This window comes from Panthera onca, chromosome B1, assembly GCF_046562875.1.
Source record: "Panthera onca isolate mPanOnc1 chromosome B1, mPanOnc1 haplotype 2, whole genome shotgun sequence".
Lineage (NCBI taxonomy): Eukaryota > Metazoa > Chordata > Mammalia > Carnivora > Felidae > Panthera > Panthera onca.
This window is the reverse complement of record NC_138342.1, coordinates 20,019,597-20,042,834: the sequence shown is the minus strand read 5'-3', so window position 1 is coordinate 20,042,834 and position 23,238 is coordinate 20,019,597. Positions and strand designations below refer to the sequence as shown.

Below are 23,238 nucleotides of genomic sequence, written 5' to 3'. Positions count from 1 at the left end.
CCCTTCCCCAACTTGTGCTCGCTCTCTCTCTCTCTCTCTCTCTCTCTCTGAAAATAAATAAACTTAAAGATGATGGTGGCTGGAACAAGAGTGAGAGTGGGGGAAGTGGGTGAGCAGTACCTGATTCAATATACCCTGTGAAGGTAGAGCTCGTGGCATTAGCTGATGAAGTAAATGAGGGCTGCGAGCAAAAGAGAAGAAGCAAGGAGGACTCCAAGGTTTAATGGAAAACCAAACATGATTTGTACCACTTCCCAATGGGGAAGATTCAGGGCAGGGCAAGTTCAAGGGGATAGTGAGGGTTCAGTTGAAGCTGCCTCTCAGATGTTCAGATGGAGACACAGAGTTAGAGACGAGAGTGAACGCAGGTGAGAGGCTGAGCTGGTGACACCAACTTGGATGAAACCAGCAAGAGATGACGGGAAAGCCCATTGGACTGAAGGCGATCCCCTTGGTTGAGGGGGGTAAGGTTTTGAGTGAATGAAGAGAAGAGGGTCCGGGGCCTGAGTCACAGCTTACGTAACCGTGTGCAAGTGCCCTTTGAAAAACTATGCGTCTCATCCACGTGACTCAGCCGGCGAAGAGCCCAGTGTGTTCATCAGTACACAGGCGGCCAGAACTCTCCGTGATGGAGTTGGTTGGTGACCAAGCAGATGGCTAGGTGGCCTCTTGCGCCTCAGTCCTTCCCCGTGGAATATGATTGAAAAGGGTCCCAGGAGGGCCACCTGTCTTCCAAACGAGGCCTCAACACACTATGAGTCAAAATGCACCACTCTGAGTACACAGTCATCTCTGAGAGCGTTTGGTTAAAAATGTAGTTAGACCCTGGGACGCCTGGGAGGCTCAGTCGGTTGAGGGACCGACTCCTGTTTTAACTCAGGTGAAGATCTCACAGTTCAAGAGTTCGAGCCCCACACTGGGCTCTTCACTGTCAGTGTAGAAGATTCTCTGTCTCCCTCTCTCTCTCTCTGCTGCCTCTCCCCTGCTCTCTCTCTGTCTCTGTCTCTCTCTCAAAAATAAATAGACATTTTTTTTAAATATGGTTAGATCTAAGAGAGGTAATGTGTGGACCTACTACTAATGTATTTGGGACCAATATAGCATACTAAAAAGAGCCTGGAATTTGTACTTCAGAGTCCTGGTTTGAGCTGACAGTAGTTAGTTCTGTTACCCTGGGGAAGACAATCTCAGCTCTTTTTTAAAATGAGGAAAACAGTTTTTGTCCCACTTGTCACACAATGTTGACCATCAAATGAGAGAATGTCTGTGAAAGTGTTTCGTTCGCTTTAAGTGCCATGTACGTAGTACCTTGAATTTTGAAAAAGTGTACAAAGTCCAATTTTAGCATGGCACCTTCCGTTTGAAGCCCAGTGAGGGGGGCAGAGCAGGTATTAACTAATCAGGGTTGTGCCTCAGTCCCAAAGAACGAATTATCTCCATGACATAATGGCCTTTATTTGGGCACCATGATGCCCACTCAACTCTCCAAATGCATCAAGTGCCATCTCCTGTATGTAGCTTTCCTCCCCTGCCCATAAAGCCAACCTCCATCCCACTCTTGCCTCCCTTGGAGGCCTTCGTGAAACATCCATCGAATGAATGAACACATGTGCAGGGTGGCTTTTTACAGAATAGTGGTTTATAGGCTTTTAGAGTGGCAGTCCACACTAAATGTGTGAAGATACGCAGATACGTGTGTTTATTCCTACACACATGCTCCAAAAGAAAAGCTTGGGGAAACAATGCTTACCTTCATGGGATGCACACGGATATCTTCTGTTCTGCATCTTTTTTTTTTCTTTTTAAAGAAAGTGACATTGCAGGTGAATTAATTTCACTACCCAGACTAATGTGTCGTGACCCACCACTTGGAAAACACTATTAGGCCAGAAACCTTGTTCTTTGCAGTCGGGCAAGTCGCTTGGGTTACCTGTGAGGTTTATCCCAGCTCCAGCATTCAATGCTAATTCTAAATAACAAAGAAACTAGGAGGCTGTGGGAATAGACACATAGCATTTAAGGCAGCTTGAAGATTTTCTGCATGTAATGTACTTTTAGTTTTTCCTGGCCTATGTGAGGAAGTCAATATCCAATAAATGCTTACGTTTGGGGCAATTATTGTCCAAGAAAGATTGGACTTTAGTCACACACATGTCATCAAGACTATGTAGAGATTTGCAAGGGTGACTTTCAAATAAAAGTCAGGTTCCCTGTGTCTAAACTCCTTGGGCCCCAGAGGCGTTTCAGTTCCTGAAGTTATTGGAATCTGAGAGGAAATGCCTTAAGCATATGGTACATTGTGTATTGGCCCCAGCAAACTCCAGGGCAGTGACTAGTCAATAATCAAACACATTGATTTGTCTTCAGCAAATGTATGAATATTGACATTTAGTGGCATAGAGACCATAAACACCTTCACATCTAGGGCACGTGGGTGGCTCAGTCAATTGAGTGTCCAACTCTTAATTTTGGCTCAGGTCATGATCTCACGGTTCATGAGTTTGAGCCCCACATCAGGTCCCACGCTGACAGTGTGGAGCCTGCTTTGGATTCTCTCTCTCTCTCTCTCTCTCCCTCTCCCCCCCCCCTCACCCCCCCACCTCTTGTATACATGTGCTCTCTCTCTCCCTCTCAAAATAAATAAAACTAAAAAAAAAGAATAAACACCCTCACATCAGCTGAGGTCACTAATGGGATGTGAACATGTTCTCAGTTTTCCGAACGTCGGGGGATTCAGAAAAACCCATAAGGGATTGTGGAAATAAGATTTGTTATCCAGGTATCATGTTTTTCATTTTCAAAATCAACAGGACCATTTATCCCTTGGGGAGACCGGTGTTTGGCTCAGTGCCTCCCACAGAGAAGGCACCTAGAAAATATTTGTTGAATGAGTGGCTGAGACCAGCTACAGCTTACACAAGACTGTTCCGACCAAGCCTCTTTGGAGGAAACAGCCCTCTGGTTCTTTTCTGACACCCTTAGTTTATCCCATTTCTTGTAAGTGGATAGAAAACTCATTGCTTCCACTTGGCTCCCTCCCAAAAAGCACAGGGGAGAGATGCTTGTGGATCCTCTTGGTTTGGGTTTTTGTTTTTTTTTCCTTCTTCCTTCAGGCCTAGAATCTGAGGAAAGAAGAGGCAGGCCCCCTAGATCTAGAGGGGAGTGGGCGAAGAGATAAAGGTTTCACTCATTTGTTCTAGGTCTAAAATGTAGCCAAATTCAGAATTGCCCTCCCATAGCTCCTTGTGCTGGGAATACTGACTCAACGTAGTGACCAACTCCATGAATATTCTGAGGATTTTTCTTTCTTTCTTTCTTTCTTTCTTTCTTTCTTTCTTTCTTTCTTTCTCTCTTCTTTCTTTCTTTCTCTCTCTCTTTCTTTCTTTTTCTTTCTTTCTTTCTTTCTTTCTTTCTTTCTTTCTTTCTTTCTCTTTCTTTCTTTCTTTCTTTCTTTTTCTCTCTTTCTTTCTTTTTCACAGAATGCTTAGTTTTTCAGGATTTGGGGTTTCAAGGGGTTGGCCCTACAAAGATCTAAGTTCAAATTCTGACTCTGTCCATCCCTGGGCACATTACATGAACTCTTTCATTTCAAGTTCATTTCCTCGTTAGAAAATGAATGTGATGATAGCAGAGTAACCTCACGGAAGGCACACATACATGGAAAGCATTTGTCACAAAAACTTTGGTTTTTGTTAATAGTGATGATAATAATACTTGTGTGTCTTCATCGTTGTGGTGATTCAGCAGCAGCACAGTGGGGGGTGGGGTGCACAAATATAATCTCCACCAGGCTCCCTGTGCTCCTGTTCTTTGACATGGGCTGTAAGAGCCAGGATGGGCTAAGTTATGCTGCGGTAACAAACACCTCCCCCAAATCTCTGTACCTTAACAACCGCAAAGTCTTACTTCTGGATCATGTAAATTTCTCCGTGGACCCAGATGACTCATCAGGGCAGTTGTCTGCCATGTGGGTACCACACTGCAGGCTCTTTTGTTCTTGTGACGTCTCCATAGCAATATGTGTTGTGTCAGGGGAGGAGAAGGCTTGGGGATTCTTCCCTTGGCTCTTCAGTGCTTTCACCCTGGGAGTCCCTCGTGCCCCTTCCAGGCCCACTTTACTGGATAAAGCAAGTTACATGGCTCTGTCTCACTCCAGAGCATGACGAGGGACAGTCCTGCCATGTGCCTGGAAGGAAAGGAGAACTGGACATGTCAGAGGGAGACACTAACGTCGACCACACAGACATTGGCCTTTTCTCGTTTTATCGTACATCGTTATTGCAAACACAGCTTCAGCCCAGCACCCTTTGCAACCAGGTAGTGTCCTTAGCCTCTGCTACCTAGAGATTCTGGAACTGCCACTGTCCTGGCCCGTCTCTGGAAATCGTTGAGCCAGCTCCATCCTAGATAAGGCAGAAGAAGAGATTTCTGGGTGCTTGAAGTGAGTCGTACTTCCTGGACGGGAGCCCCTCACCCCCAGTGTTTTCTCAGACACCCTTTACCCCCAGTGCTATTGGATGGTAGTGTTAAAATCGTGGGTTGCTCAAGTTACAGGGCACCTGGGAACCCCTCTCATTTTCCAAGGGAGGAAACCGAGGACCAGGCAGTGTGTGTTTGTTCTGTGGCTCTCCCAGGGTCCCCAAAGTTCATGATTAGCTCCTCACTAGACCTGCTTCTGGATGGAGGCCTTCTGGCTCTGCCTGGTGATTTTCTGCTGTCCACCTCCTCCATCATCCTCCTTTAGGAGCTGAAATGTCTCAAGTACGGTAACTTGGCTTGTCTGGCTTTCTGTTCTATTTTTGCCCCCCACCTTCCCTCTGCCCTCCCCCCCCCCCGACCCCGCCACCGGGGCTGGGGCTGGAGTCATGCACTTGCTGGTTGTTCACAGCTGCCAACAAGGAGGCTCTTGGGGACCTTTTCCTTTCCTTGCAGTTTTTGTTGTTGTTGTTGTTTGTTTCCAATTGGAGGGATATGAAATGAGTCATGTTAACAGCTGCCATAGGGACTAAACTATCACCATTTTAGAACGAGTACAAGAAATTCCATCCCATTCCCCAGTGTCATCCCCTCCACACACATAACCCTTCCAGAGTTTTCTGTTGTTATTTTTTCTTAAGTGTTTATTTATTTTTGAGAGAGAGCGCAAGTGGCAGGGGGGTCAGAGAGAGAGAGGGAGACAGAATCCTAAGCGGTCTGCAGGCTCTGAGCTGTCAGCACAGAGCTGGATGCGGGGCCCGAACTCAGGAACGGCAGGATCATGACCTGAGCCGAAGTCGGACGCTTCACCAGCTGAGCCACCCAGGCGCCCCTCTATTGTTATTTTAATAATATATGTAAGCTCTTTGATCAGATGCAGTAAAACATAGTCCATGCTTGAACTTATTCTGAACCCTTCTCTTCTACACAAAGTGGCTCAGATATCCCTGGAACAGTCCTGAGAGCCTGCCTCGCCCTTGGACCCGTGGGCTGCCGCTGGCTTCTCAGGTTCTCCAGACTACTGTAGTTGGGGTTCTAACTTCCAAGATGCCACGAGGCTGGAGGTCCCCGGAGCCTGTGTTTTCCAAGTGTAGATGAAGTCAGAATCACCCGTGCCGTGTGCTAACGATGCAGATTCCTGAGCCGGTTCCAGATTCCAAGTCAGTGGGTTCCCTGAGCTGGGGCCGGGAACCCGCATTTTCATGAGCATCCCAGGGGGACGTAGAGCAGCGTTTTCTAGTGTTCCTTCTTGGTGCTGCCACACCGGGGTCAGGGCGCTGTGGGGGAGGTGTCCCCATCTTCGCCAGGGCAGTACCGCTTTGAGCTGCTGCAGCAATGAGGCTTCAGCCTGAGGGTTCTACTGATAAAAATAAGTGACACAATGCAGTTTTTGCAGTTGGCTGTTCTAGACCATAGCAGAAGGAAGAGCAGTCCAGCAGTGGCTTCCTCGAGACCACCCTTTTGTTGCTGGGGCTCTAGGTTCCGTACAGAATGAGTTTGCTTTCTTCCCCTTTGGTGAAGGAATAACTGTCCTGTTTTCCATGCCCTGAAGGGACTAGAACTGCAGGACTGCACTCATCAAATCCCAGGTCACGGGGCCTTGGCAAAGGCCTCTGTGCCTGTTTCCTGCCGGGCACCTTAGACCCAAGGGAAGGGAGTCCTCTTACTCACAGCTTCCAAGGCCTGATTTGGACCTTGCCTTGGGAGAGAAACAGCTTCTCTCTCTGATCCCATCAGACTGCAGTTCGAGGTCAGGAAACTTGAATTTCCACTTTGCCCTTAGGTGGTGGCCCTTCCCTGTTCTCCTTCAGTAGACCGGCTGTTACAGCCAATCTTGCCTACAGCACCTTACGGCGTCTCCATGCAAACTGGGGTTTTCTTCCCCAAAGTTGGGAGACTAAGTATCTTTGGGGCCTCAGATTTGGATCTGATCAATTGAAGGGACAAGGGTGGCCATCTTCCCGCCACCAGGACTAACAGCACTGACAACCCAGGCCTCTGATCTCGGCTGCAGAACCGGAGGCACAAGGGCAGATCGGCTAAATTGTGTGTAAATGGGATTTTTCCTGTGAAATCTCAATACCTCTTTTAGGATGTTGCCGTTTAGGGTTTTTGAGCCACTCTCCTCTGATATTTACTCACTGGGGATTTTACTCTTGAAAAATCACAGTGGCAATACAACCATTTTGCTTCCATGAAGGCGATGTCAAAGTCTTAAAAATCCAGGATGTTTTAAGGCAGGATTCCAACCTCATTACTGCCAGGAATAAGATTCACCCAAGGTGGAAGTGTCCTCCCTTAGAACGCAAATCCGTCTCAGAATGGCTTTTCTTTCCCCTTTGTTTTTAAAGCTAAGCAATTACTTTTTTTTTTTTTTAAGGAAAAAAAAATTGTGCTAATGCACAAAACTCTCTTTTTCCCCTTTCATTTATTTGAAATTGAACTTAACAAAGTCAGTTCCAGGCAAGCACTATATATGAGTAATGCTTTTTGTCCATAAAAGAGCATTGACTCCAATGGTACGGGAGCGCTGATTCTCTGCTTTGTGTGAGCGTCCATAATGACAAAGTGCTCATGTCAGAGTGTATAATGAAACTATAAATTGTTTTCATGAATGCTCTGAATTTGGTCTTTTACGGGGCAAATTCAAAAGGTATTTAATGCCACATTTCACATATGTGAATAACGCCAGACGGTGTAATATATCCAATAAAAGTAAAAGAGTCCCAGTCGGGCTCACAGTGGCCCAGGTGGTGGATGATTATCAGGTGAGGGTAGTTCATGGTCAGGGGCGGGGCGGGGCGGGGGGGGGGGGGGGGGGCGTGGTGATGGGGAGAAGGAGGGACAAAGATATCCTGTATCTCTGAAGAAGAGTTTCAGCTAGGTACACTCAACTGTTTGGGGGTAATTCAAAGTGTGGCTAAAATACTTAGCTCACAGAGTGGGTCTCTGGGGAGTGGGTCTCTGGGGAGTGGGTCTCTGGGGGTGGGTGCCTGCATTGGAACCATGGGAGTTGTACATATCTTGGTGGAGTTAGTGAACAAATGTTCTCAGGTGAGAAAATGTCTGCTGGGCTGAATGGACAAGTGAAATCTATTGCAGTGATATATAGTTCAATTAAGTTATTTTTAATAGCCATTTTTGTATTTTTTTAATTATAGAATAGTCGTAAGGGCTTATTCTAGAGAACACAGAAAAGCATAAAGAATAAAATCTTTAAAAACACATGCAAATACTTTTGTTACCAAGAGTTGTTAATAACATTTTTTTCAAAATTTGTATTGAATAGTCTTTCTGTGTATATCATTCCATTACATTTTAATACGATTTTACATAATCTTATCTGGATATATACATCCTTTTAAAACAAAATTTGGTTCCAACTATCTATCTGTGTCATTTTTTTAAAAAATATTTTGCTTTTTTCCGTTATATGTCGGTTAAATTATTTTATCTATTTACCCCAGTTTGCCAAAGTTCACAAACATATAAGGCTTTTTGGTTCTGTCACGAGAGGAATACATCGTGTACCGTAGCCATCTTTAGGTGCACGTGTCATTCACTGATGTCTCTGGGCATATGACCTCTAAAAATAAAAAAGGCGACAAAACAAAACCAGCCCCATGGGGTCTATTAAATACGGCGTGTGGCAAACGGAGGTCCATTGATGTTTTTGACCAACGGCTTGGATTTGTTTGTTTTGCAGTACCTAGTGTGTAAAAGAAAGCTGGAGAGTAAAAAGGAAGCTCTGCTGATCCTCTCCAAGGAGCTGGACACATGCCAGCAAGAAAGGGACCAGTACAAACTCATGGCCAATCAGCTTCGAGAGCGCCACCAATCCCTGAAGAAGAAATACCGAGAGTTGATCGTACGTGTTACGTCACGGTGACGTCCTTGTCCCCTTATGACACAAAGTGGGTTACACTGGAATTAAAATTTTAAAAAATAAATAAAGCGGGGGTTTTGACATGCCATTTCTTTAAAAAAGAGGAGAATGGGGCGCCTGGGTGGCTCAGTCGGTTGGGCAACTGACTTCGGCTTAGGTCATGATCTCTCAGTCCGTGAGTTCGAGCCCCGCATCGGGCTCTGTGCTAACAGCCCAGAGCCTGGAGCCTGTTTCAGATTCTGTGTCTCCCTCTCTCTCTGACCCTCCTCTGTTCATGCTCTCTCTGTCTCAAAAATAAAATAAAACGTAAAAAATAAATAAATAAAAAATAAATAAAAATAAATAAAAATTTAAAAAAGGGGGGAAAAAAAAGGATTGCATTCAAATAGTTCCAAAGTGGAAATATTAAGATGTGAAAGTTGTCACCCATTTCCTCCACAGCCCAGCCCTAGTCGCTAGCTGACGTACATGTGGTTCCAGGCCACCTGCTTTGGCACCCGTGAAATAGGCATATATACCTATGTGTTTATGTGTGTTTATATGTGCTTACTTATTAATTTATTTGTATTGGACTTTTTATCTTTGTTTTTTTTTTTTCTTCAGTAATCTCTATACCCAAAGTAAGGCTTAAACTCACCAACTGGAGATCAATAGTTGCATGCTCTACCGACTGAGCCAGCCAGGCACCCTTTTATGGGGCTTTTAAAATAGGATGCATATTATAAATCTGCACTAGAAGCCGCTAGTAACATGTAATTATTTAAATCTCATTTCACATTAATTAGAATCCAATAGAATTGAAAACTCCCTTCATCAGGCTCAGTCATCACACTTCATGGGCCCAGTCACCATAGGTGGCTGGCTGATGGCTGCCATATTGGATTATGTTGGTATAGATTTCCATGGTGGCCACTGTATTGGACAGTTAGATCTGGGACATTTCCATCATTGCAGAGCGCTGTTAAACAGCGTTGTGTGAATATTGTTCCAACATTTGCTCTTTTCACTCAGTACTTTATTTGGGACATCTCTCTAGGCCACACGTACAGATTAAATTCATTTTTAAAAAACAGTTGCAGAGTAAGTTTCCCATAATTTCTTTAACCTTTCCTTTATCCTGAGCATTTAGATTCTCTCTGGGTCTTCATGTGGCAGGATTTTTAAGAATACAGATCACACTGAAATGGAAGATACCAACTACAGAGTCCTATTTTGCTTCCTACTTTTTTCTCTCACAGATACGGTCTCTGTTTTGTGGTGCTAACGCTGTTGCTAACGTTTAGCTGTCTGCACTGGGATCGTTATCCTGGAACAGAAATAGAATAGAAAGATTCTGCAGGTTAAAATAATGTCGACTTACACACGGGCAGCATCAGATAGAAGAGTTTACTGAACATTTACACATTCACCTGAACCTGAATTCTCTTTATTCCCAGATGGCCCAAGAGGGAGAGGAATCAGGTCCTTTTAAGACAGAAAGCCTGTGGACTGGAAGAGCTCAGTTAATTCTTGCTTATTTTGAGCATATCCCTTCTTCCCTACCCGCTAAAAGTGTTCTGCCAGTAGAGCAAACTCAAGCATGTGTGGGTCCACTATTATTCCTTTGGATCTAACTATTTAAAAGACGAATTCAACTCAACCCAAATGAAATATTATCTTAGTTTTGGCTCTGTTCAAAAATAATTGTGATAAATCCAGTTTATTTGTTTGTGTCACATAGTTTTAGAAAGTATAGGGATGGCTGGATGGCTTAATCGGTTGAATGTCTGACTTTGGCTCAGGTCGTGATCTCACAGGTCATGAGTTTGAGCCCCATGTTGGGCTCTGTGCTGACAGCTCAGAGCCTAGAGCCTGCTTCGTGTTCTTTGTCTCTCTCTCTCTCTCTCTCTCTCTGCCTGTCCCCCGATTATGCTCTTTCTCTCTCTCTCTCTCTGTGAAAAATAAAAGTAATAAAAACATTAAAAAAAAAGAAAGTATATATGTTTCGTTGGAACTGATTTCCTAGAGGTTTTTCCAAAATAACTGGTTCCGTTTATACTTTTTTCTTAAAGTATATTTGAATTTGGCTCAGGACACTATTGACTGCAGAGGGCAGGAGCGGGTGGGTCTGAATTTAGTTCATAGTTTCGTTTGGTTTTTTGAATCCAAGCACATATATTGTTTTTAAGTAAAATGTAATATTTGTTTCTTTGTAGGATGGAGATCCATCACTTCCCCCTGAAAAAAGGAAACAGGTAAGACTTATTCCTGAAGCTTGGTAACTCTTGGATTATTCACACTGACGCCTTACAATGACTGGGGGATCAGGGAATCCCAAAATGTGTAGAGAGCTTCCTTACCAGCAAAACTCCCACGCCATTTATGTTCTTTTCTCCTAAATGGTAGTCAATGTTCTTTACTGATGAATCCATTCCCCCGCCCCCCACAAATTTTAGGTGCTTACTTTTGTCACTGAACAAATCCTTAGATATTTGTGGATCTGTTTATGAACTTTCTGTTCTGTTCTCTTGAGCTTCCTGGGTAGTTCCGGGGTTGTACCACACTGCTCTAGTTGTTTTGGCTTTATAATACTTGAGACATCTGCTTCGGTTAGTCTCCTTCCCTTTGCTTTTGCTTTTCACAACTTTCTTATTTGTTACTTTTTCCAGATGAAACTTACATTTTATCACACCTTCCTCTGATCCCACCCAAATAAACAGACCTATGGGTATTTTGATTGGGGCTTTGTTAAATTTATAGATTAATTTGGGGACAGTTAAAATATTCATAACATTAGGGGCGCCTGGGTGGCTCAGTCGGTTAAGCGTCCGACTTCGGCTTGGGTCAGGATCTCGCGGTTTGTAGGTTCAAGCCCCGCGTTGGGCTCTGTGCTGATGGTGCAGAGCCTGGAGTCTGCTTCAGATTCTGTCTCCCTCTGTCTCTGCCCCTCCCTCGCTCACACTCTGTCTCTCTCTCAAAAATAAACATTAAAAAATTTTTTTAAAAAAAGGATTTTCATAACATTATGTTCAGGAATATTATAAATCACATTTCTTTTAATCCAGTTGTATACACCCATATATATATATGGGTGTATATACATGGGTGTATAACATATATATATATATATATATATATATATATATATATATATATATATATATGTTGTTGTTTCCCAAACATCCTGTTTTGTTCATTGGTGACATACCTGGCATCACATATAAATGTGTTGGGTCCATTTCCCTGAGATTTTTTTTTTTTAATTTTTTTTAATGTTTATTTATTTTTGACAGAGAGAGACAGAGCAAGAGGGGGGGAGGGACAGAGAGAGAGGGGGACACAGAATCCGAAGCGGGCTCCAGGCCCCGAGCTGTCAGCACAGAGCCCGACTCAGGGCTCGAACTCACAGACCGCGAGATCATGACCTGAGCTGAAGTCGGAGGCTCAACCGACTGAGCCACCAAGGCGCGCCCCCCCACCCCCCGTGAGATTTTTGATGCTGAGTAAATAGTATGCCCAAGGCGCATGCGTGCGCGCGCGCGCTCGCGCGCGCGCGCGCACACACACACACACACACGCACACGCACACGCACACATACGGGGTATTTACCCTTAAACACCAGCTCAGTCCTATGGTTACCCATTTGGTTATTTGGTTCTGCTCATTCCTATACTCTCTTCCTACTTTAATTTGATTATTCTGCAATGCTCCAGGTTTGATCTAAAGGCAGATTTTGCTATGGAGCTAATTGACTTTTTTTCCCCAAACAAAATTACAAGGAGATTTGTCATGAACGGTTTAAAATTGGGATCCTCAGTCTGGAATTGCTAGATGTGTTTGTGTTTTTGGTGTCTACGAACAGTTATCTTTGTTGAAATTTTAGGAGTTTGTTAGTATTCATGAAGGGGTTTTACAGTTTAAGTGAATTCGCGTTCCGTGACTTTATAATACAAAATTTACATTGACTGAGGAGAATCTGATGAATTCCAGTAAGTCTGTCAAGCTGCATTCTTACGGCTCTGAAAAAAAACCAGTTCAGGTCCTAAGCACTGGCTTTTTTAGATTTGCATATGGCGTTCAGTTTCTGTCCCTTTAGGATTTGTGTGATGGTGTGACTGGCTCTGCGTCCTTCCCGCCTGGCTGAGAACCTCTGACTTGCTGCATGGGCTAGAATGCGTTGGGGCACAGGTGACGGAAATTCCAAAGTGTTCAGTGAAGAAATCGATGACCTCACATAACCAGAAGCTCAGAGGTAGCACGTGCTGTTTCTTCTCCATCGCGTGGACACCTTCTCTCCATTGTGCCACACTTAGCAAACAAAAATACAAATAAAAATACAGGACACCTGGGAAATTTGAATTTCAGATAGACAATTGGTACTTTTTTAGTATAAAAGTGTGACCGATGCGGTATTTGGGACAAATTTATACCAAACATTATTCATCATTTATCTAAAATTCAAATCGAACAGGGCTCCTGTGTTTTTTATCTGATCACTCTACCACTGTGCCGATTTTAACATCAGCTTTCTCTTGACCTGAGTATCAGCTTTCTTCTCAGGCAGGTTTCCCTAAGCAAGAGAGGTAGAAACCCCAGGCATGGAATAGAAGTCCTTCTCTCCAGTCTGACTGGGCGAGTGTAGGACATGCTACCATTTCTGGTCTACTAACATTCACTAGGAGAGTCTCGTATGTTTTTTTTTTTGTTGTTCGTTAGTTTGTTTAATTTTTTTTTAATTTATTTTTTGAGAGAGAGAGACAGAGAATGCGAGCAGGGGAGGGGCAGAGAGAGAGGGAGAAACAGAATCCCAAGCAGGCTCCACACTGTCAGCACAGAGCCCGATGCAGGGCTCGAGTTGACGAACCGTGAGACCAGGGCCTGAGCTGAAACCAAGAGTCGGACGCTCAACGGACTGAGCCGCCCAGTTGCCCTGAGAGTATCATATGTTAATTGGCTTAGATTAATCACCCAGGATAGAAGGGCTGCCAGGAAGCCGGCCGTAACACCCACGAAACTAATTGTGTGGCCTCGGGAAGGTTCCTTTCAGTGTCCAATTCTCAGCTTTCTCATCCATAAAACGGGAATCCACATGGTGCCCACCATACAGTGTGGCTGTAAGGAACAAATGAGAGAGTGCAGGCAGAGTCCTCACCATGGTGCCTGGCACTGGGTGAGCACCAATAAATATTTATCATCCTTTCCTCCGCCTTATCCTCTTTTTTAATCAATTGTATATTAGTGTGTCGAATCTGTCTACCACTGCCCTTGTCGGGACCCTTTTGTTTGCCTTTGACAGCTTGAAGTAGCTCGGGCCACAGAGGAGGTTCCTGGCTCGTAGGACCTCAGAGGGGTTGGTAATTAACTGGTGTTGGAGCAGAGTTTGAACCCCTGCAGTTTACTCAGAGCAGGTGCTCAGAGCCACCGTGACTCAGTACCTATTTATTGAGCATCTCATGGGTGTCTTGTGCTAATTTAGACAGTGGAGACACAGGTGTGAAAAAGTCAGAGCCAACTCCCTGAGCTTATAGAACTTGCATTGTAGTTAGAGTGACCATACCTTCGTTTTTCCAAGAATGTTTCCAGTTTATCCTGGCATAATCTCTATTAGTGCTCCTTTCCTCTCTCCAAAATCTCTTGGTTTAGACAATAAGTAATATCATCACCCTAATTCTAGTACAGATGCTATGAACAAACAATACAGAAAATAATTAAAATATATTGGATGTCAATGGCCACTGGTGCGATGGGGAGAAATGTAGAACCCGATGCAAGAGAGAATTCTGGCTTAGTATTGCCAGGAAACGTTTTGATAAATATTGGTGGGGGGGGGGGGGTGATGGAGAATAGTTCCATTATTTGGAAAAATAAAGAATTTTACCCATTCAAAATATATTTTGTCAATTTTATTTACTTTTGGTTATTTTATTTATGAAAGCATGTGACTGGTCTTTGGGGAGTTGGTGTTAAGATGCCTTCTTCCTTAGCTCCTTGTGGGGAAGAAAATGCACCATTAAATGCTTAGTCACTGGTGACAATGAAACTTTCCATTTAGCCAGAAGCAAACAGCTTTGGCATACATGTGACAGGATTGGAAGGGAGAAGCACAATGATTTCCTTAACTTTTTCCTCTGGGAAGAAGGGGTTAGAAGCATGCACTCTGACCTAATGCCTCCTATATCACATTACATGCTTATCCCAAAGGCAAACCAGTGGGTGACGTATTTACCCCTCTCCCTGCAAAGCAAGTACATCTTATATAAGCAGAAGGCACTGGAACAAGAACGAGCTGTCGGGTTAATGGATGGGACATGGAGGTCAAGAGATCCACCTCTTGGAAAAGGAGGAGAGGCCACACTGAGCATCTCATTGCCCATCAGCCTTGTTTCTTGATTTAGGAGGAAGAATCTCTCTGGTCTCTACTTACTGCCCCCTTCCCCCATTGATTGCTCAACTCAGAGGGACAGATGGCTTGATCATTCTGTTACGGACTGGATGTTTGTATCCCCCCGCTTTCATATATTGAAATGCTCCTCCCCAGTGTGACGGTATTAGAAGCTGGAGCCCCTGAAAGGTAGTTGGGATGAGATGAGGTCCTGGAGGTGGAGGCGTCACAAACGGGATTAGTGCCCTTACGGGAGTCATGACAAAGCTCGCTCTCTCTGCTCTGCTCCCCGCGCTGCGAGGATACAATAAGGAGTCACAACCGAAGCGGGCCCTCACCAGAACCTGACCATGCTGGCACCCCAGCATCAGCTTGTCAGCCTGTGGAACTCTGCAAAACTAAATTTCTGTTATTTGCAAGCCACCCAGACTGTGGCACTTTGCTATCGCATCTTGAGCTGACTATAAACGTATTTGAGGGTTCTTCTCGAATGTAGGTGGAACCAATGCCACATCCCCAGCCTTTGTAGTGCTTTGTGCTCTTCAGAGACCGTAGAGGCACACGCGTTTGTACACACGTGATCTCCCAACTCTCTCCTGAAGTCACACGGGCAAGTTAGGTCTTCCGCAAAGTCGCAAGGTCGCATCGTTGGGTAGCAGTAGGTGGTAAGAGGCTGGGTTCTGGTGTCCAGTCATACTGATTCGAATTTCACCCTTCCTTCCACTTGCAGCCTGGGGGAGTACAGGGGAGCTGCCTGACCTTTCTGAGACTCAAATTCCTCCTCTCCAAGGTGAACATCATGACGAGGCGTATTCACAAAGCTCTTATGAGGCATTGGTATGATAATGCTTGTAATGCTCATTGCCTGGTACTTAGTGAGTGCTTGGTGAATGTTTTCATGTTTCCTGTGACTCGTCCAAGGTCACACAACCAGTTAACAGAGCAGAACTAAAATCCACGTCAGCTAACTCATAGTTCAGTGCTCTCGTTCAGGTTTCTTTGTTCTAGATTCGACTCTTAGACTGAGTGGGGAGGAAGCATAGTCAACATTTAATCCAACCCATTTTGGAAGTCCAGACATTCAGGTGCTTTAATCAAAGCCCTCTCCTTAGAAGTGGTGGAGAACCAGAAGCAGCTAGGAATTTCTACCTGGGAAGCCAGTGTTCTTTCTTGTGGCAACCAGTGTCTGGCCATAGATAACTTTCCTGCTTCGTCTCCTCCACAGAGGACAGACCAGAACTTTCGTGTTTGTAGTTCTAGAAATATAGTTGTCGAGGCTAAAGAAAGCCTTAGAACTTAGACTCCTTTTTAAAACAACTCAATTTCCAATGTCGAGCCATCCATTCCAGAAGCTGTGAAGAAATCGTGACAACAGCGATGGCCTAATCGCTTCTCCTGGGATGTCGAAATGAAAATTTGTTCTTGGTGCCCCCAGCACACCCGCACACAGGGTACATCTCTGCACTGCACTGAGAGATCACCAGAAGATCTCAAACAACCTTTGAAATCTTTTTCTTCTGTTAAGCAAGCAGTTCCTCCAAAGGAGACAAAGGGAATTTAAATTATCTTGGGTTAATATTCTTAGAAGATGGGACTCTTTGGGGTCACAGCAGCACATTTTCCCCATTCAAACTCCTCCTTGAGTAAACAATCAAACGCATCTTTGTTTTCCCCTGTTTTGATTTTGAGCTGACACATCACGGGAGATAATTCCTCCTGGCTTAAGGGGGAGTCTCTGCTTTCTTCCCTTGTAGAGTGATGGCTTCTTTAGACGGTGACATGTGCCAGAATGCTGACTCTGGAGAAATCAGAGCATGCAGGGGCCCTTTGGGGGATGGGAGGGAGCCTTTTATTTCAGTAGAAAAGTCTTCTTGGTCAACCTTTTTTTCTTCCCCGGTGACTGCAAATCAGAGCAACTTTGTATACGCGCCCTGGTTTGATGCTCAGAACCTAAAACTTCCTTCAAAGATCTTGAGTGCTTTGAGATGTTTCTTTTCATGACTCTTTGAACAGCACGACTTTCCTGTCCCACCAGGGACACTGGGAAGAAGTGCAGGCCCAGCCTGTGGGAGCCCTCCCACATCTCCGTGACAGCAACTCTGTTCTGAGCACCAGTGCATCTTGCTATCGGTTCTGTGAATCCTTGCGAGGGGTTTGGGAGGAAGGTGAGAGCACCCCACCCCCATCCCCCAGTTTACAGATGAGGAAATGTAGGCTCGACAAGTCCAGACAACTTGAGAGTTACTAAGGGGGGCGGGGGACACTAAGTGGCAGGCACAGAATCCTAATGGCCAAGATGAAGCAAACGTTCATCGTAACAGCAGCCTCCCAGATCTATTGAAGAGTGTGTTTGCCTGTGGGCCTGGAAATGGGTTCCTTCGCAAGTGTGTGCTTTGAGATGATGAGGTCCGAGTAGGCTGCTGAGGGCCCCTTGCACAGCCAAAAACTATGTATGGAGTGAGCTTTGGCTGGGTAGTTTTTTTTTTTTTTTTTTTTTTTTGTAAATAAGAAAACTGTCACTGTAGCAGAGGTTGTCATCTTGGCAGTTGCTATGAATAGGGGGTTCCTTGCTCAGCAAAGCGAGCTTCAGTCTGTTACTATTAACACAGGAGCCGCCATAGACCAAAGCAGCAGAGTAGAAATTGCCATTAAATTTGCTGTCAATCACACCGCTCAAGTATACTTGATGTTTCATCAAACTTTTTTTTTTTTTTTTTTAACTTTCTTGTTTAACCTAGCACTTTCCCCTATCAAAGGTGTGGGTGTAAGGAGTCCAGAGCCTCGGACTTTTTAACACCTTGTCGAGCAGCCTGTTCTAAGTCTGGTCTCTGTCTCTTTCCCACTCACCCTCTCTTTTCCTTACTGTTCTCCGGGAAGTGCATAGGTCAAGGTTTTACTTCTCTGACTTTTACTTAATTTTTTTTCCCTCCCGCTTTTAAATTGTCATTTTGATATGTCAGTCAACTGAGAAGTAAGTTTTCAGAGTTTTTGGTATACATCATTTCTACACTATGATGGAGACTAACTTTTCCATGGCTAGGTTACTGCAACACTGTATAGCTAATAAATTACCGAGATTGAGGATTGTGTGAGAGATTGTTCCTGGAATGTTGCCCCTGCCCCCTTGTTGCTGATCTGAATCATTTAAGGACTTCCTTGGAAACATGTGGCTCCTCCCCTTTTTCTGCTCTCCCCAGCGTCTGGGCTAGTGCAAGTTTAGAAAGTTAACCTTAAGCTTTTTATCACTTTATTTTGCGTTGCTTTTCCTCTGTCCTGTTAGGTTCAGTACACAAGGGCCTGCAAATTTAATCGACAAAAGACAGAAGAACAAAAGTATACAATTTTGTGAATATTTATATGAATGGGAAAGTTCACAGATGAAGTGAGACTCAAAGAAGTCGTTGACTCGGGGCTTATATACCGTTTTAATAAAAGAAAGGACGTCTGGGCTTCAAGGGATGATAAACTGTGGGAAAGTGACTAGGAAATGTACAAGGAAACTAATAGAAGCTAAGGGTTATTTTAGTAAGGTTTGTTTATGCAGACTCATCGGTGTCAGGGGCTGCTCTCTGGTGATGAGTCTCTTGCTTCTTCCTGGTATGGAAGAAGATGGAATACTTCACAAAGGGAAATTTATGCCCTGCATTTAGGCAGACATGGGGAGGACGGAAGGAAACTGTCTCTATCTGTGGACTCTCAATTGCCTTCAGCTCAAAATATCCTTATGGCAAAGTGGAATATTTTGTAATGGCATATTCTGATCCCCTTCATATCCATCTTTTTTTACGTCAAGGAGAATGGTATGTAGTGGATCCTTTTTTTTCCCTCCCATAGAAAAGATCCGGGGCTGTTTCTTACAACTAGTATCCTGGAAACCTTCCTTGTGCATGAGTGTCGATCACTTGATCATTGAAAGCAAGAGTCCTTAACAGTAATTGTCATTGCCAAGTTATATATCATTTACTTTTTAAAAAATCTCCCTCCCATCACTTCTGGTAAGTTTAAAAAAAACACAAAACTGTATGGCATCTAGAATGAACTTTTCTGACATATTTTATGGCACGTAGAGGGGAATTGAGACCTAGTGGCAGAGGCACTAAGCTAAGCTAGAGCTTAGGATACAGTGGGACTTGAAGAAAGCCGGAAAAATGACGCCCCCTGCCCACGGGACTCTGCCTCGGTGAGAATTTCTGCCCCCAAAGGCGGAAAGGTTGGGGTATGAGATCCACACTGCTCTCTCAACTTCCAGATCTTTGCCTTCACATAACTATCGGGATCTGTGGGCCTCACCTCTGTGCAGAGAGAATTTCCATGAGCGCCATGGTGCCCACACCAAGGATTGGCTTTGGAAGCACGCTTCTGCAGACATCGCTTATAATCGGGGGTTGAATTGTTCGTTGATGAAGGTGTGTCAGAATGTTCCAGCTATGTCCTCATCAAATCTCCCTCTCCTCTCTTCCCCATCACAATTTTACTGAACTTCCAGCCAGAAAGAGTGATTGCGATATATGGGTCCTATGATACATTCCACTGTATTCATTCCCCTATTATCAGAGCTAAAATGTCAACCTTTCACATCGGCCCTGGCTAGATCTGAATATTTAAAAGAGGCTTCTCTTTAAACCTTTTTATGTTTTGCTGTTTAAGCTACCTCCTGCCCCAGAGACTTAGAGGAAATAATTTCTGTTTGGTTTTCCTTCCCAGTGTTAGCCTGTCTGCCACGCTTTCTCTGACATTTCCTTTCTATAGTGCTGCTGTTGCAAACTGATGGTCACAGAGTCCTTCTCAATAACACAGAGACAGAATGCTCTGCATAGCTGATAAATTATAAGCAGGAGCCACGTGTTAGCTTGATGGATTGTTATAGTGAGTGTGTGTGAGTCATGGGTGTTATTTTTGGTCAAAAGAATTGTGTGAACTTTTCTCCTCTATTTTGAGTGCTTTGATGAAATGTACTACTTTCTTTTCTTTTCTCTCTTTATTTCGCCCACCCCCCTTTAAGGTATACGGCAAGGGACTAGGTACCATATCAGAACAGTCATGTTCTGGTTCCCAAAGTTACTGTTTTGGAGTTGAAGAGGCAGAAGGACTAAACAGACTGAACAGGAAAAAAGAAATGTGTTGACAGGAAACTCAGCCTGTGAAATGTGAAATTACAGTCTCCCTGCTTTGAAGCAGGGTGCCTCCCCCACCTGGCCCTCCCAGAGAGGTCAGTTTCAAAGCTGGGGGAGATTTACTAGAACCTAGCTTGGGGGCGCCTGGGTGGCTCAGTCACTTGAGCTTCCGACTCTTGATTTCCGATCAGGTCAAGATCCCAGGGTTGTGAGATTGAGCAGCGTCAGGCTCCATGGTGGGCACAGAGATTGCCTGAGACTTTCTCGCTCTCACTCTCGCTCTCTCTGTCTCTCTCCCTTCCTCCCCCTCTCCCTCTGCCCCTCTCCCCTGCTTTCTCTCTCTGTCTCTCTCTCTCTCAAAAATAAAAAAATAAATTAAAACTTAAAAACCTAGCTTGGAGGCTGTGTGCTCCTAATTCTGCAGCTACCATAGAAATGCCTGACTTCGCTTTAGTAGATTGCTTTTCGGCTGCCTACAGAGCAAATAACTGTCCCATCACCGGTTCTGCAAGTCACTATTTGCTAAAGCAGCCCTGTCCTCTGCTTCATGTGGCACTGGAACCTCTGACGGGGGTCCGGGGTCCCTGCCCTGTGCTAAGGAGAGCTTGTTAAGCTCAGTGCTTTCCAAAGTGAGGCCCAGGGACCATGCCAGGGGGCGGGATAAGCACAGAGATGAAGTGTTCAGAAACTCATGGCAATTTGACAGCATGATTTTATGTCCGTTGAATCTAACGAACACTTGGGGTTTTATCCTTTCCTCTTCTTAAGTTCATTTTTCTGGTAATGGATTATCGTACTTTACAAAAGTTCTGGTCTGGGTCAGGTTGGAGGCTGAGAGCAGGCCGTTCACCACTGACAGATGGACTTGTACCCGTGTAGCTGCTACATCAGGCTTCGGAGTGAACACCAGGCTGCCCACTACCGGGGGCTCTCAAGCCACTGTTGATCCAAAAAGGAAAGGGGGTTTTTTTTGTTTGTTTTGTTGTTTGGGTTTTATTTATTTATTTATTTATTTATTTATTTATTTATTTATTTTTGGAGGGGTGGGGGTAGCCTTTTATTAAGTTTCCACTGGCACTTTAATTTTAATTTTAATTTTTAAAACTTTTAACGCCAGTATAATTAACACGGACTGTGACATTACTTTCGGATATACAGTGGTGATTCAACCATTCCATACATTACAACCTGTTCGTCGTGATAACAGTTGGCGTCCTGATCTCCCCCACCGGTCCTCTTACAAGCATTTCTCTCCTGAGAACCTCTTCCGCCGCCTAAGAGGAGGCAGGTCCCGGGAAGGTGAATTTTGCTGTGTCTCCTGCAGAGGGGGTGTGAGACGCCACTTCCCCGCCCCTCCTCGGGCGGCTCCCCTGCCTGTGGCGGAGGGATCATGCTTGCTGAGCTAATGTCTGGAAGCCGTTCTGGGGTTCCGTGGAGGGGAAGTGGGGGCGGCCCCCTCGGGGATAGCTTCGCTAAGGAAGGAGAGCTGCGGCCGGAGGGGAGGGGCGGGGAAAGGAAAAGCAACAACTGAATCATCACTTCACCCTGGGGTCAGCCTGCTCTTGCGGCCTTGAACTGCCCGGCAAAATGGAAATCTTTGGGGCACCTGGGTGGCTCAGTCGATTTAAGCATGCAACTTCAGCTCAGGTCATGATCTCACGGTTCGTGAGTTCGAGCCCGGCGTCGGGCTCCGTGCTGACAGCTCAGAACCTGGAGCCTGCTTCGGATTCTGTGTGTCCCTCTCTCCCTCTGTCCCTCCCCCAGTCGCTCTCACTCTGTCTTTCTCAAAACTAAACATTAAAAAAAAAATTTTTAATGGAGATCTTTGATGTGACGGGAGAGGGAGAGAGGGAAGCCAGTGCCATTCCCCCCTATCTGAGACTTTTCCCTTCCCACCCACAAGGCTCACACTTAATCTTTTTGCTCTTTTAGTCTTGATTTAAATGTGGCCCTTTCCTCAGACACAGTTTGTTCCGTCTGCCTACCTCATTTTTCTCCATAGCACTCATCATGCAACCCCTGGCTCATTATGTATTTCATTGCAAGATAATATAATTAATTTAACATCATCTATTCAAACGTACGTTTACAAGAGCAAGCGGTTTTGTCGCTCCTGCTCGGTGCTGTATCCCCAGAGTCCAAAACAGTGCGTGATGCATGCTAGGTGCTCAATAAAGACTTGCTGTATAAGTAAATGGACGAACAGGGAACGGTGAAGGGGCAGGATCGCAAAGGAGCCAGTTGTGTCCAAGGATGCATTCGGCCACGTCTACCCAACTGTCCGCCCAGCGGTGGAGTTGGAGCCACTGGACAGGCACAGTCAAGGGGAGCTAACCACCCTTTAACCAGCACCTACTTTACCAAGCACTGCGGTAGGTGTCCTATGTTCATTATTCAGCTTAGGGATCACATGAAGCATGTGTGGTTAGCCGCATTTCCAGACAGGGAAACCCCAGAGGTTGAAGAATTCCCACACGGCCACCCAGCCCAGTAGGTGGCAGAAGGTGGGATTCAGCTTAATCCATCCGGTTTCCGCAAATTTCCCAGAATAGTCAATTGGCCGTAGTATCTCTTGTCTTTTTGCTTTTTTACCTGTAAGATGGGAATTAATTTTCCTGGTAAGAACAGCGAGCTGGGGAAATCAGAATATAGTTAGTATAAAATACGAACTTTGCACACATGCGGTTGAAAATTAGATCGCGTTGTTGAGCCACACGGACTTGGTTAAATCCAGCCAGTGGGGATGAGTCCAGTTTTCACGTAGGACTCTGTGCTTAGCACTGGCTTCAGTGTTGGTACGTATTGTTGTTATTCCAAATTCCCTGCTAGGCTGAGACCACAAACTCCAGACTCAGCATATTGTCTCTCATTTAGAAAATATTTATGGAGCACCTACTACGTGCTCGGGGTAGATCCATCGAGAGGACCAAGTTCCCTGCCCTTCATGGAACTTCTATTTTTGTAGGGAGAAAGAGGCAGGAAATAAGTAGTCGGCAGCAATCCCTGAACTAAATTACATGGTGTGTTAAAAGGTAGCATGGGCTATGAATGAAAAAATTAGTGTAGGAGAAGGGGCTTGGAAGATCAGGGTGGAGGCAGGCAGGTTGCACTGTTAGATCGAGTGGTCCAGGTGGCTTTTGAACAAAGGCCTGAAGAAGGTGAGAGAGGGAGGGAACCAAGAGGTGTCCTGGAGGGAGAGCATTCCCATCAGAGAGTACAGAGCAACGGTGCAGGGATGGGAGCATGCCTGATACGCTTGGGGAACAGCGAGGAGGGAAACTTGGTGGGAGCTGAATTGGAGTGGGGGAGACCCTGAGGGTAGAGACAACCTGATACCCCAACAGATGGGACATGGGAGATGAGCTAGAGTGCGGGGTCAGGGGTGAGCCAAGCCAGGGCT

At 45.0% G+C, this 23,238-nt stretch overlaps 1 protein-coding gene across 2 annotated transcripts in view; it reads left to right on the top strand.

Annotated features, from left to right (window-relative positions):
• The window catches only part of CCDC149 (coiled-coil domain containing 149), a 92,061-nt gene that overhangs the window by 24,862 nt on the left and 43,961 nt on the right, over window positions 1-23,238 (top strand). For both annotated transcript variants that reach the window (XM_060655322.3, XM_078446233.2), the window contains exons 2-3: window positions 8,183-8,344; window positions 10,558-10,596. In XM_060655322.3, the coding sequence (XP_060511305.2) occupies window positions 8,183-8,344; window positions 10,558-10,596 (201 nt within the window). The remainder of the gene's footprint in view (window positions 1-8,182; window positions 8,345-10,557; window positions 10,597-23,238) is intronic.